The following is a 15,474-nucleotide window of genomic DNA, read 5'->3' on the forward strand; positions in this document are numbered from 1 at the left end:
TTGTGGTGCCATATTCTTTCTATGCTTAAATAACGGATTTAAATGGTGCTCCTTGGGTTGTTCAAAGTTTCTGATATATTTTTAGAACCCAACACTGACCTGTACTTCTCCACAACTTTATCCCTGACCTGTTTGGAGAGCTCCTTGGTCTTCATGGTGCCGCTTGCTTGGTGGTGTCCCTCGCTTAGTGGTGTTGCAGACTCTGGAGCCATTCAGAACAGGTGTAAATATATTGAGATCATGTGACACTTAGATTGCACACAGATGGACTTCTTTTAACTAATTATGTGACTTCTGAAGGTAATTGGTTGCACCAGATCTTATTTAGGGGCTTCATAGCAAAGTGGTTGAATACATATGCACGCACCACTTTCCTGTTTATATTTTAGAATTTTTGTCAACAAGTAATTTTTTTCATTTCTCTTCACCACTGTGGACTATTTTGTGTGTGTCCATTACATGAAATCCAAATAAAAATCCATTTAAATTACAGGTTGTAATGCAACAAAATAGGAAAAACGCCAAGGGGGTTGAGTATTTTTGCAAGGCACTGTATAAACAACAAAGGTCTCTGGTCAAAAGTAGTGCACTTAATAGGGGATGTGGTGCTATTTAGAACATATACTTCAGTTATAATGTTGATGGTGTGTTAATCAACAACACAGAACACAAGACAGACAGACAGACAGACAGGTAATGAAACAACAGTTCAGGTAGTTATGGGATCAGATCTGTATTTACAGTTTCATTAAGATACATGGGACTCTGCAAACATAGCCATGCAGAAGATATTATGGAATGATTGTCATTGGCTTTTGAGATAAAAACTACACGACTAAATAGTGTGAAATATGAAAACTACAGAGCATTCTATTTAAAAGCTGAAAACGATTGATCCAGCCCTTGCATTGTTATGACTTGCTATTAAAATACTGCAAGCAGGGATCAAAGTTTTTATAAAGAGAAGTAGAATATCTTGGAATTGGGCCAGGAGGAAGACTGTATACTTGATCTTTGCCAGAATACAAAAACACCCTCCATCCCTTCTCTCTCTCTCTCTCTCTAGCCCACCTCTCGTGCTCTGTGTAGCAGGCTGACATGGTGTGTGGCCTGGTAGTCAGTCTGGTAGTCTCTGATCTGTAGGTATGATCCTCGGACAAACACAGTTCATCCTTCCTCTTTATTTGTGCTTGCAGCACTGTGCTCTCTGTCGATAGATATCCTCGGTGAAAGGTCTGTAAAAACCAGAGAAGAGAGTATTACTGTTCCTCCACCGTACCAACCCGTGCCTGGAGCCCCGTGTGTGTCTGTAAAAGGTGTCCCTCCTGCTGCATGTTATCCATTGATGTACAATTTTCTGCACCATTGAGCCTTCTAAGGCCACGTCCTATACAGAAATTTGACTGCAGGGCCACTCTCCCTTCCTACCGATGGACTGGTATCAGGTAGGTGGAGACTGGGGAGGGATATGTTTTGAGTGGGAAGGACAGGGACAGGTACAGTAAACAGAGCTACCTATTATTTTTCTAGTCTGTAAAGGAGTGGGAGGTAGGACATCAAATATTGAGGGATGTTTGGGATGAGAATTGAGCTTAAAAATGTATGTTAACAATAACGCTTATTTAAATTCAACGTGAATCAACAATATCTGTGAACGCCTTGAGAGGGAATACAATGGCATAGAAATGTAATCTCATCCTAGTTCTGCAGTGCACTGGCACCCGACTGAAATAGAACACGGACTTGATTGACACACACTTAGTTTCATGTAGAGTGATTGTGAATGCAGTATCAGGGAAATGCAATCTCAGCATCTTCTGATGCATATCTTCTTCCCTGAGTCTCCTTGATGTTTGTTTTGATAGGTGAGTAAATAAGTATGTCTTTATGTGTCCCTGTGTTGATGACCAGTCTGGTGTGTCATCCAAAGACAGGCAGCTAACAATCACCTTTCTGTTGTCCATCACTGGGTGTGTTGATGTCTCTTGCTCACACACACCCACATGCTCCACCGACAGCACGCACGCACGCACATACCACACCCACAAGCTCCCCCCACACACTCTCATGAGGACTGCCACTGCAAAGGAAGACCCAGAGTTAACTCTGCTGCAGAGGATAAGTTCATTAGAGTTACCAGCCTCATAACCATTTATTTATTTTGGATGCAATTTAACAGAATTCAAATAACAGACATCTCAACATCAACTGTTCAGAGGAGACTGTGTGAATAAGGCCTTCATGGTCAAATTCCTGAAAAGGAACCACTGCTAAAGGACCAATAAGAAGAAGAGATTTGCTTGCGTCAAGAAACACGAGCAATGGACATTAGAAAGGTGGAAATCTGTCCTTTGGCTCCAACCGCTGAGTTTTTGTGAGACGCAGAGTAGGTGAACGGATGATCTCTGCATGTGTGGTTCCCACCGTGAAGCATGGAGGAGGAGGTGTGAGGGTGCATTGCTGGTGACACTGTCTGTGATTTATTTAGAATTCAAGGCACACTTAACCAGCATGGCTACCACAGCATTCTGTAGAGATACGCCATCCCATCTAGTCTGCGCTTAGTGTAACTATCATTTGTCTTTCAACAGGACAATGACCCAACACACATCCAGGCAGCATAAGGGCTATTTGATCAAGAAGGAGAATGGTGGAGTGCTGAAATCAGATGACCTGACCTACACAATCCCCCAACCTCAACCCAATTGAGATGGTTTGGGATGAGTTGGACAGCAGAGTGAAGGAAAAGCAGCCAACAAGTGTGCAGCATATGTGGGAACTCCTTCAAGGATGTTGGAAAAGCATTCCAGGTGAAGCTGGTTGAGAGAATGCCAAGAGTGTGCAAAGCAGTCATCAAGGCAAAGGGTGGCTGCTATGAAGAATATAAAATATATTTTGATTAACACTTTTTTGGTTACAACATGTGTTATTTCATAGTTTTGATGTCTTCACTATTATTCCACAATGTAGAAAATAGTCAAAATAAAGAAAAACTCTTGAATGAGTAGGTGTGTCCAAACTTTTGACTGGTATTGTACTAAACTAAAATATAAACGCAACATATAAAGTGTTGGTCCCATGTTTCATGAGCTGAAATAAAACATACAGAAATGTTCCATGCAACCCCAGGACCTCCACATCAGTCTTCTTTTTATTTAGCCTTTATTTAACTAGGCAAGTCAGTTAAGAACAAATTCTTATTTAAAATGATGGCCTACTCCGGCCAAACCCTTCCCTAACCCTGACGACACTGGGCCAATTGTGCGCCGCCCTATGGGATTCCCGATCACGGCCGGTTGTGATATAGTAGTAGTGATGCCTCTAGCACTGAGATGCAGTGCCTTAGACCGCTTAACCACTTGGGAGCCCGGCCGGATCAGGGACTTGTCCCAAAGCCATTCCTGCATCATCTTTGCTGTTTGCTTAGGGTTGTTGCAAACTTCTAGTCGGCTGTCATGTGCCTTTTACTGAGGAGTGGCTTCCGTCTGGCCACTCTACCAGAAAAGGCCAGAATGGTGCAGTACTGCAGAGATGGTTGCCCTTCCCCAGATCTGTGCCTTGACACAATCCTGTCCCAGAGTGCTGACATGCTCTATAAACTGTTGGACCTTATTTAGGCAGGTGCCTTCTGGAACGTTCCTCCATCTCTGACACTCTCCATGCAAGCTTGTGGTGTCATACCCAAGAAGCTGTAATCGCTGCCAAAGTACTGAGTAAACGGTCTGAATTCTTGTGATATTAACGTGATATTTTTGCTTTGTCATTAGGGTATTGTGTGTAGATTGATGTGGGAAAAAAATTACTTAATCCATTTTATAATAAGGCTGTAACGTAACAAAATGTGGAAAGGGTCAAGGGGTTTGAATACTTTCCTGAAAGCACATAAATACAGTGTATGTATGTGGACCCCCATTCAAATGAGTGGATTGGGCTATTTCAGCCACAACCGTTGCTGACAGGTGTATGAATGAAATCGAATACACAGCCATGCAATCACCATAGACAAAACATTGGCTGTAGAATGGCCTTACTGAAGAGCTCAGTGACTTTCGATGAGGCACCGTCATAGGATGCCACCTTTTCAACAAGTCAGTTTGTCAAATTTCTGCCTTGCTAGAGCTGCCCTGTAAGTGCTGTTATTGGGAAGTGGAAACATCTAGGAGCAACAACGGCTCAGCTGCGAAGATGTAGGCCACACAAGCTCACAGAACGGGACCGCCAAGTGCTGAAGCGCGTAGCCCATCCTCTTTCTATTCTGGTTAGAGCCCGTTTGCTCTGTTCTGTGAAGGGAGTAGTACACAGCATTGTACGAAATCTTCAGTTTCTTGGCAATTTCTTGCATGGAATAGCCTTCATTTCTCAGAAGAAAGTTCTTTGTTTCTGGCCATTTTGAGCCTGTAATCGAATCCACAAATGCTGACGCTCCAGATACTCAACTAGTCTAAAGAATGCCAGCTTTATTGCTTCTTTAATCAGTACAACAGTTTTCAGCTGTACTAACATAACTGCAAAATAGTTTTCTAATGATCAATTAGCCTTCTAAAATGATAAACTTGGATTAGCTAACACAACGTACCATTGGAACACAGGAGTGATGGTTGCTGATAATGGGCCTCTGTATGCCTTTGTAGATACTCCAAAGTAAAAAAAAAAAAATCTTCCGTTTCCTGCTACAATAGTCAATTACAACATTAACAATGTCTACACTGTCTACACAACTTTTGAACGGTAGTGTGTGTATATATATAAAAATTACCCATCCACCACTTTGGAGGATAAAAATAAACATTTTGAAATGTTTTTTTTTAAACGTCTCATCACATATTACCTACAGATTCTGAACCTGTCTGCTCACTCCATCTCTCACTAATATAATGTTTAAGAACGCTTGCGGGGGAGTTTGATCAGGAAGACAAAACATTTCTCTTTATCCTCACTCAACCCTTTCATGTGTGCAGCACGAGGGAGTGTGGATTTGTATGGGCTTGATGTGACTCATTGAGTCATTGGGCATTGAGACAGATGTTGGTCTGCTAACAGTAACAACTGTTATAGAAACACTTCTGTCACTCGGAACTAAACTGTGACCGTAAAGTTAAACTTCTGTCATTGTAAAAACCGAGGGAAAAACCCATAGGGAGGCTGGATTGTGATCAGCCTATTGGGCTTTTTTTTTTTTTATTCAACTTAGTTGTATAAGTCATCCCACATCATCATCCCACATCATCATGATTAAAATCACATTGATCTGATGCAACACATGCTAAGAAACAACCAAACTTAACAAGGCCAATCAAGGAGATCAACATGTAACTTTATTTATGTCAATTTTAGTCATTTAGCACAGTGGTTCTCAACTGGTTTTGCCTCGGGACCCAAATTGAACCAGTTTGTTTCATTCGAGACCCAATATTTGAATCGCAAAAACAAATTGGCAAAATACATGGAACATTTTTGTTTATGCTATATTGATAGTAAATGTAGCAATTATATGACAAGAGAACAACATCCCCACCTCTTTCATTGTCAATAATACAATTTTGCTCATATTTTTGATGAATAATGTTAAACTCACTGGCTTGAGACCATAAAATCAACCAAAATAGTGCTGCTAATAGCTCTAATATTGAAAATGCTGTGATTGAATAAACATTTTTCAGATATTAAAGTATAAAAAAATGTAAGTTCATTATAATAATTATAATAATTATAATTTATAATAATTCTACTCACTTTCTACCTGGTGTACGTTGTTAACGTTCAGACTGGAGTATTTTTTCACCAGATTGTTTTATAATCATTTGTAACTCAAGATACCGGCGAGACATTAAAAAAATGTGGGTTGTGACTCACCACTTGAGAATAGCTGATTTAGCATATGCTGTTATCCAGAGCGACATACAGGAGCAATTAGGGTTAAGTGCCTTGCCCAAGGGCACATTGACAGATTTTTCAACTAGTCAGCTCGGGAATTTGAACCAGAGACCTTTCGGTTAATGGCCCGACACTCTTACCTAGGCTACCTCCTGCCCTGTACTTGTCAGTCCATTTAACTGGATGTGATCTGATAGTGTCTGCATTGACGCAGCCAGCTTGTTCAGCGCCTCTCAAGGCTACGAACCCTGTTCACCGCCGAGACAGAAGAGTGTGATAAGATAGCCACAGTGAACAGACAGAAAACAAGAGAGATGCTTACCCCTCAAAGACGATGGCCACTTGGTATGATATGGCTACCACTGCTGTCAGCACCAACCCCACCGGACTGGCATTCCTGGAAGAGGGAGAGGAGCATTATAGTATGTTCACAATATGTACATTTATTCATAAAGTAAATATGTTATTCCACTGGCAAATGATACAATCTGATTATGTAGGTCAGGGGTGGGGAACATCAGGCCTCCGGGCCGTTTACGGCCTTCGAGACGGTTTGATCAGGCCCCCGAGCCAATTCATAAATAAAAAATAATTTAATAAAAAAATCTGTTTTTCCACAACAAAAAAATATATAAAAAAAAATCCGCCTACACACCTCCCCCAAAGCTTTGGCGGTACCAGACAGCTGGTCATCATCGAGCACCTGTAGATCATAAAAATGACGACAGTAAAGAAAAGTAGATGCGGAGTGTCACGCTTTCCAAGACAAATGTATATTTTTTTGTCGAAGTGAAAGGCAAACCTGTATGCCTAGTTTGTGGGGATGCACTTGCAGTAGTGAAAAAGGCGAATTTGGAGCGTCATTGCAGCTCGAAACATGCTAAACCGAATGAGTTGCAAGAACAACTTCGAGTGGATAAAGTCATTGCTCTTCAGTGGGTTCCCACCAAGCCGCCTTTACGAAACCTCATTTGGATGAGGAAAATGTTATGCAAGCAAAGTTTTGTGTTGAGCGAGCTTATCGCAAAGAAACTGAAGCCTCATTCGGAATGAAAAAACATTGAAGGACTCCGCAAGACATTTCTTTGGCATATGACGAAACGACTGACAACAAAAACCACCCACGTTGCAATTTTTGTGCGTGGGATTACCGCTGAATTTGACACAGGGGAGGAATTGGAAGCCATGCATGGCACCACCAGAGGTGCGGACTTGTTTGAGAGACTTGGCTTGAGCAAATTTGAGCTACGGTTTGAAAAATGATGTGGCCTTACTACAGATGGAGTGCCAGCCATGGTTGGCTCGAAAAAGGGGTTGACCTCATTCGTGAAAAGAGACACGAGTCGTCTCAATCTTGATCCAAGTGTATGCAACTGCATCATACATCAGAAAGTCTGTGTGTACAGTCCCTAAAGCCGACCAATGTAATGGCAACTGTAGTGTCGACCATTCATTTTATCAAAAGCAAAGGGCGGAACAACCCGCCAGTTTAAGGAGCTATTGAGTGATCTTGAATCGGAGTATGGTGATCTGATTTACCACTGTGAGGTGCGATGGTTGAGCCGTGGAAACATACCCGTGCGGTTTTACGGACTGAAGGGGAAACCTGTAGTGGAACTGAGTGATGACAAGTGGATGTGTGATTTGGCCTTCATGGTGGACATGACTTGAATGTCAAGATTCAAGGGCCGAACCAGCTTCTCAGCGTTATGCTGTCAAATGTGAAATTTTTCGAAGCGAAATTAAAGCTGTGGCAAGTCCAACTAGAAAGGGATAACACAGTTCATTTTCCTACTCTGCAAGGACAAGAGCCTGAGATTATGTCGGAATATGCCGGTGAGTGTGGAAAGCTCGCAAAGGCATTTTGTGAGCGATTTAAGGATTTGAAAAGTAAACAACTGGAGTTGAACATATTTGCAACCCCGTTTAACGTCGAACCAGCGGATGTGCCGGATGGCCTACGGCACGAAGTCATTGAGCTGCAAAGCAATGACGAGCTCAAAGCCAGGTACAACAACCTCCCTCTCCTTGAGCTCTACAAAATGTATGTTAGCGCTGAGCATTTTCCTGTTCTGAGGAGACATGCACTTAAATTTGCATCTGTGTTCGGGACGACCAAACTGACTCTTGCAAAGACTCGATTCTGCTCAAGACTAACTGACACAAACCTGGAAAACCAGCTGCGAGTAGCGTCGTCTTCTCTGCCAGCTGACATCAAACGCCTCAAAGATAAGCAGTTTCAGCCATCGCATTAGAGGTGAGCTTGAACAAGTAATCATAATAACAACAACATTATTTACAATACTAATATTTATTTAAATAGGATTTGCACTTTTCTAAATACTCAAGGACACAAGAAATGTCATAAAAGTCATATTTAAACTATAAAACCAATGTCAGTGATTAAAGTCACATTAAAACATGAATAAAGCAGAAAAAAAGCACATTTTAATATGGCCGCTGAATTAAATGTATAAATATCCAAATGGCCCTTGATAGAAAAAAGGTTCCCCACCACTGATGTAGATGATGCTTTCATGATACTAGTTGATTATATACAGTGTTAAAGGGGGTGTGTGAATGAATGATGTTGTGGGATCATTGGGATGACAAACAACAGGAGATGATCAGGCTGGATTCAAGCCATGTGTTTTGTAATCGGACGTCAATTTCAGGCGCCTGTGTTATCGGCAATTATAGTAATTATAGAGGATATGGACAAAGCTGAAAGAAGTTGTACCGAGCTGGACAACAAGAGAAGGAGAGAGAGTTACTAGGGCTTACATATCCTCTATGTAAGGGGAACAACTGAAAACTATTTCTTTTCTGCACCAGCGATTACTAAGGGAGCAAATGGCCACTCTGCTTTCAGAAGGAGTCTGGCCACGCTTCATGTGGACTCAATTAGGCAATAATCACACACATATTGAGCAGCAGTAGCATTTACAGTGAGGGATGAGATATGGAAGGCCTTTGGGAACTAAATGGAAGGCGTGCGCCACACACACACACACACACACACACACACACACACACACACACACACACACACACACACACACACACACACACACACACACACACACACACACACACACACACACACACACACACACACACACACACACACACACACACACACACTTGCTGCCTAACTTCTCTTGACCTGGCTGAAGGTCTGCTGGGGGGTAAACGAAACATGGGCATTGCTGGTCAAAGTGCCCTTTTCCATTGAATTTCATTCAGAGACAACTGAATGTTAATTGTAAGACAAAGCGTCACCTTGAGTAATCCAGCCTAACCAAAACAGCTGTCACCATTTATCAAGTTTTATGCTTCTGTGCAAAGTCTGTACTCATTATTTTGCAGTGGATTTCAAACACAGCGAGAAGTTGGAACAAAGGTGAAGTTAAAGGGATACTTTTTTCAACGAGGCCCTTTACCTACTTCCCCAGTGTCAGATGAACTAGTCGATACCATTAGCACGTCTCTGTGTCCAGTATGAAGGCAGTTTCGCAAGTCAACGCTAACTGGCGTTAGCGCAATGACTAGAAGTGTATGGGTATCTGCACGCTAGTCTATGGGTATCCACGCTAGTGGATACCCATTGACTCCCAGTCATCTCGCTAATGCTAGTTAGCATTGGCTCGAGAAACTACCTCGTCAAGGAAAGTGCAAACAAGGACTTGTTGTTGGACTTTTCTGTTACCATCTGGTGTAAACATATAATAAATAAATACCTTATTCAGCACCAGATCCTGAAGTGAGCCACATTCATTATACAGATCAAATAAATATCTATTCTATGCAGCTGACAAAACCCACTCGATAATATGGGTCACTAGCTATATTTTGACATCCCCATTGCCCCACATCCCACACTGTCCTACGTTATATGAGCCGTGAATTGGCCCGTGCAGAGCCAGACATGTAAAGTACTGTAACTAGAGTTTTTCACTGACAGCAGCGTCAGCATTTGTCAGACTCACCCAGTCTGGACGTGACTAAATGCCACACAACATGGCCTGCATATTAGTATGAGCTGTTTGTCGGACCTCAACTACAGACTGTGGCTACATGTCAGATGACATTCCCTATGGTGTACTACGTTTAGACTATAGCCTTATGTGACTTTGGTCAATTTTATAGAGAGTAATGTGTAGTGGTTTGGTGCTCTAAGATCTGTATAAAATCTTTAGAAAACTTTTGCCTATTGTTGTCATACCATACCGTCAGAGTTATGGTCAAAGTTGGCTAAAACACATATAGATCTGGGGTGCATAGATTACCAAAGTATGGGTCATAATACCCATAAAACCTAGTAGTCAAACAAGGAAATGGTTCCAATTGTTTTCCCACCATTCATTTATCCCATATGGGATTTTAGAAACACTTAAAATAAGGGTTGTGTTTCATGTAGGCTTACGTTTGTGTGACGTTTTGATAACCGTGAAAACTCTCTCTAGGAAAAGGTGACTTATCAATATATTCACCTGTATTTACCCCCCAAACATGAAATGCTAATTAGCTGCTAATGTGGCTATCATAAAGAACTACAAATGCCATTATGATCTGGACGAGACTGCAAAATCGAGGCACAGGTGAGAATCTCTAGATTAACTAATGTTAGCTCAATTTTGAAATTAATAAATTGGCTAAATTGAATTAAATTGACAATTCTGTGAACTGTCTTGTACAAGTTTTAACTTAACACCTGTTAGCAAAGGTGTCAGCAAGAGATGATGTGCAGATGCTTGCAGGGATTTGTAGTTTTGCATGATGTCTACTTTGATGCTGATGATAATTTTCTGATCTGAGAGTAAATAGTGACAAATATATTGATAGACGTCACCTTGTCCGAGAGAGATTTACACGGTTATCAAAACTTCGCCAGGGTAAGCCTTATATTAAGTGTTTCTAAAATTCCCCATGGGAAAAATGAACAGTGTAAAAATTATTGAAACTATTTCCCTGTTTGACTGCTAGGTTTTATGGGTATTATGACACTGTGGGGCTCTATTCAAATAAAAAAAAAGTTTAATGATTTCATTATAAAAGTGACCAGTGTGTGTGTGTGTGTGTGTGTGTGTGTGTGTGTGTGTGTGTGCGTGCGTGCGTGCGTGCGTGCGTGCGTGCGTGCATGTATGTATGTATGTATGTATGTATGTATGTATGTATGTATGTATGTATGTATGTATGTATGTATGTATGTATGTATGTATGTATGTATGTATGTATGTATGTATGTATGTATGTATGTATGTATGTACAGTGGGGCAAAAAAGTATTTAGTCAGCCACCAATTGTGCAAGTTCTCCCACTTAAAAATATGAGAGAGGCCTGTAATTTTCATCATAGGTACACTTCAACTATGACAGACAATGAGAAAAAAAAATCCTGAAAATCACATTGTATGATTTTTAATGAATTTATTTGCAAATTATGGTGGAAAATAAGTATTTGGTCACCTACAAACAAGCAAGATTTCTGGCTCTCACAGACCTGTAACTCCTTCTTTAAGAGGCTCCTCTGTCCTCCACTCGTCACCTGTATTAATGGCACCTGTTTGAACTTGTTATCAGTATAAAAGACACCTGTCCACAATCTCAAACAGCCACACTCCAAACTCCACTATGGCCAAGACCAAAGAGCTGTCAAAGGACACCAGAAACAAAATTGTAGACCTGCACCTGGCTGGGAAGACTGAATCTGCAAAAGGCAAGCAGCTTGGTTTGAAGAAATCAACTGTGGGAGCAATTATTATTATTACGCAAGATCTCACCACGTGGGGTCAAAATGATCACAAGAACGGTGAGCAAAAATCCCAGAACCACACGGGGGTACCTAGTGAATGACCTGCAGAGAGCTGGGACCAAAGTAACAAATCCTACCACCAGTAACACACTACGCCGTCAGGAACTCAAATCCTGCAGTGCCAGACGTGTCCCCCTGCTTAAGCCAGTACATGTCCAGGTCCGTCTGAAGTTTGCTAGAGAGCATTTGGATGATCCAGAAGAAGATGGGGAGAATGTCCTATGGTCAGATGAAACCAAAATAGAACTTTTTGGTAAAAACTCAACTCGTTGTGTTTGGAGGACAAAGAATGCTGATTTGCATCCAAAGAACACCATACCTACTGTGAAGCATGGGGGTGGAAACATCATGCTTTGGGGCTGTTTTTCTGCAAAGGGACCAGGACGACTGATCCTTGTAAAGGAAAGAATGAATGGGGCCATGTATCGTGAGATTTTGAGTGAAAACCTCCTTCCATCAGCAAGGGCATTGAAGATGAAATGTGGCTGGGTCTTTCAGCATGACAATGATCCCAAACACACCGCCTGGGCAACGAAGGAGTGGCTTCATAAGAAGCATTTCAAGGTCCTGGAGTGGCCTAGCCAGTCTCCAGATCTCAACCCCATAAAAAAATATTTGGAGGGAGTTGAAAGTCCATGTTGCCCAGCAACAGCCCCAAAACATCACTGCTCTAAAACATCACTGCTCTAGTGGAGATCTGCATGGAGGAATGGGCCAAAATATCAGCAACAGTGTGTGAAAACCTTGTGAAGACTTACAGAAAACGTTTGACCTCTGTCATTGCCAACAAAGGGTATATAACAAAGTGTTGAGATAAACTCTTGTTATTGACCAAATGCTTATTTTCCACCATAATTTGCTAATAAATTCATAAAAAATCCTACAATGTGATTTTCTGGATTTTATTTTCTCATTTTGTCTGTCATAGTTGATGGGTACCTATGATGAAAATTACAGGCCTCTCATCTTTTTAAGTGGGAGAACTTGCACAATTGGTGGCTGACTAAATACTTTTTTTGCCCCATTGTATGTATGTATACACACCCAGGTCACTTTAATAATGTTTATGTACATTTGAAGTCGGAAGTTTCCATACACTTAAGCTGGAGTCATTAAAACTTTTTTGTCAACAATTCCACAAATTTCGTGTTAAACTATAGTTTTGGCAAGTCAGTTAGGACATCTGCTTTGTGCATGACACAAGTCATTTTTCCAACAATTGTTTACAGACAGATTATTTCACTTATAATTCACTGTATCACAATTCCAGTGGGTCAGAAGTTTACATACCCTAAGTTGACTGTGCCTTTTAAACAGCTTGGAAAATCCCAGAAAATGATGTCATGGCTTTAGAAGCTTCTGATAGGCTAACTGACATGATTTGAGTCAATCGAAGACCTCATATAAACTGTAGACCTCCACAAGTCTGGTTCATCCTTGGGAGCAATTTTCCAAACGCCTGAAGGTACCACGTTCAACTGTACAAACAATAGTACGCAAGCATAAACACCATGGGACCACGCAGCCGTCTGACCGCTCAGAAAGGAGACGCATTCTGTCTCCTAAAGATGAACGTACTTTGGTGCGATAGGTGCAAATCAATCCCAGAACAACAGCAAAGGACCTTGTGAAGATACTGGAGGAAACAGGTACAAAAGTATCTTTATCCACAGTAAAACGAGTCCTATATCGACAGAACCTGAATGTTCGCTCAGCAAGGAAGAAGCCACTGCTCCAAAACCACGATAAAAAAACAGACTACGGTTTGGAACTGCACATGGGGACAAAGATCATACTTTTTGGAGAAATGTCCTCTGGCCTGATAAAACAAAAATAGAACTGTTTGGCCATAATGGCCATCGTTATGTTTGGAGGAAAAAGGGGGAGGCTTGCAAGCCAAAGAATACCATCCCAACCGTGAAGCACAGGGGTGGCAGCATCATGATGTGGTGGTGTTTTGCTGCAGGAGGGACTGGTGCACTTCACAAAATAGATGGCATCATGAGGTAGGAAAATGATGTGGATATATTGAAGCAACATCTCAAGACATCAGTCAGGTTAAAGCTTGGTCGCAAACGGGTCTTCCAAATGGACAATGACCCCAAGCATACTTCCAAAGTTGTAGCAGGAGTTATTGGAGTGGCCAACACAAAGCCCTCAATCCTATAGACCATTTGTGGGCAGAACTGAAAAAGCGTGTGCAAGCAAGGAGGCCTACAAACCCTATTCAGTTACACCAGTTCTGTCAGGATAAATGGGCCAAAATTCACGCAACTTATTGTGGGAAGCTTCTAGAAGGCTACCTGAAACGTTTGACCCAAGTTAAACAATTTAAAGGCAATGCTACCAAATACTAATTGAGTGTATGTAAACTTCTGACCCACTGGGAATGTGATGAAGGAAATAAAATCTGAAATAAATCATTCTCTCTACTATTATTCTGACATTTCACATTCTTAAAATAAATTATCCAAACTGACCTAAGACAGGGAATTCTTTCTAGGATTAAGGTGTATGTAAACTTCCAACTTCAACTGTATATACTGTATTCTAGTCAAGGCCATCCTATTCAACTATTGCTGTATATATACTATTCTATCCACTTATTCTCTAGATAAACTATATAGTATATGCACAGAAATAGTTGAAAAGGATGGCCTTCACTAGAAAACAGTATATACCCATTTTCATATGCAAAACAGTATTTAACATTATTAAAGTGACCAGTGTTCCATGTCTCTGTACATAGGGCAGCATGCTCTAAGGTGCAGGGATCAGTAACCAGGTGGTAGCCGGATAGTGACAGTGACCAAGTTCAGGGCAGCGTACTGGGTGGGGGCCGGCTAGTGGCAGTCTGGACGGCATTGAGAAGAAAGCTGTTTTTCAGTCTCTCGGTCCCTGCTTTAAAGCACCTCGCCTTCTGGATGACAGCGGGGTAAACAGGCTGTGGCTCGGGTGGTTGAGGTCCTTGATGATCTTCTTGGCCTTCCTGTGACACCAGGTGCCGTAGATGTCCTGAAGGACAAGTAGTGTGCTCCCAGTAATGTGTTGGGCTGACAGCACGAACCTCTCAATGGTGCATCTGTAAAAGTTTGTGAGGGTCTTAGGGGCCAAGACAATTTCTTTAGCCTCACGAGGTTGAAGAGGCATTGCTGTGCCTTCTCTGCCACACTGTCTGTGGGTGGACCCTTTCAGATTGTCAGTGATGTGTACGCAGATGAACTTGAAGCTTTTCACCTTCTCCACTGTGGTCCCATCGATGTAGATGGGGGCATGCTCTCTCTGCCATCTCCTGAAGTCCACAATCAGTCCCTTCATTTTGCTGAGGGAGAGTATTTTCCTGGCACCACTCCGCCAGGGCTCTCACCTCCTCCCTGTAGGCTGTCTCGTCATTGTTGGTAATCAGGCATACCACTGTTGTGTCATCTGCAAACTTGATGATTGAGTTGGAGGCGTGCGTGGCCACGCAGTCATGGGTAAACTGGGAGTACAGAAGGGGGCTGAGCACGCACCCTTGAGGGGCCCCTGTGTTGAGAAACAGCGTAGTGGAAGTGTTATTGCCTACCTTCACCACTTGGGGCGGCCAGTCTGGAAGTTCAGGACCCAGTTGCACGGGGAGGCCAGTCAGGAAGTTCAGGACCCAGTTGCACAGGGCGGGATTCAGACCCAGGTCTCCGAGCTTAATGATGAGCTTGGAGGGTACTATGGTGTTGAAGGCTGAGCTGTCGTCAATGAACAGCATTCTTACATAGGTATTCCTCGTGTGCAGTGCGATGGCGATTGCTT

At 42.1% G+C, this 15,474-nt stretch overlaps 1 protein-coding gene across 4 annotated transcripts in view; it reads right to left on the reverse strand.

Annotated features, from left to right (window-relative positions):
• Nucleotides 1-659: 659 nt before the first annotated feature.
• Nucleotides 660-15,474, reverse strand: part of pemt (phosphatidylethanolamine N-methyltransferase) — a 111,471-nt gene continuing 96,656 nt past the window's right edge. Inside the window, exons 6-8 of one of the 4 annotated variants that reach the window (XM_046368774.1) lie at nucleotides 6,530-6,577; nucleotides 6,197-6,271; nucleotides 660-1,235 (exon numbers count right to left, since the gene is read on the reverse strand). In XM_046368774.1, coding sequence (XP_046224730.1) covers nucleotides 1,181-1,235; nucleotides 6,197-6,271; nucleotides 6,530-6,577 — 178 coding nt within the window. In that variant the 3' untranslated portion in view covers nucleotides 660-1,180. The remainder of the gene's footprint in view (nucleotides 1,236-6,196; nucleotides 6,272-6,529; nucleotides 6,578-15,474) is intronic. The other 3 variants (XM_046368773.1, XM_046368770.1, XM_046368772.1) reach the window with 3 other exon arrangements.

Source organism: Oncorhynchus gorbuscha, linkage group LG11 (genome assembly GCF_021184085.1).
Source record: "Oncorhynchus gorbuscha isolate QuinsamMale2020 ecotype Even-year linkage group LG11, OgorEven_v1.0, whole genome shotgun sequence".
Classification (NCBI taxonomy): Eukaryota; Metazoa; Chordata; class Actinopteri; order Salmoniformes; family Salmonidae; genus Oncorhynchus; species Oncorhynchus gorbuscha.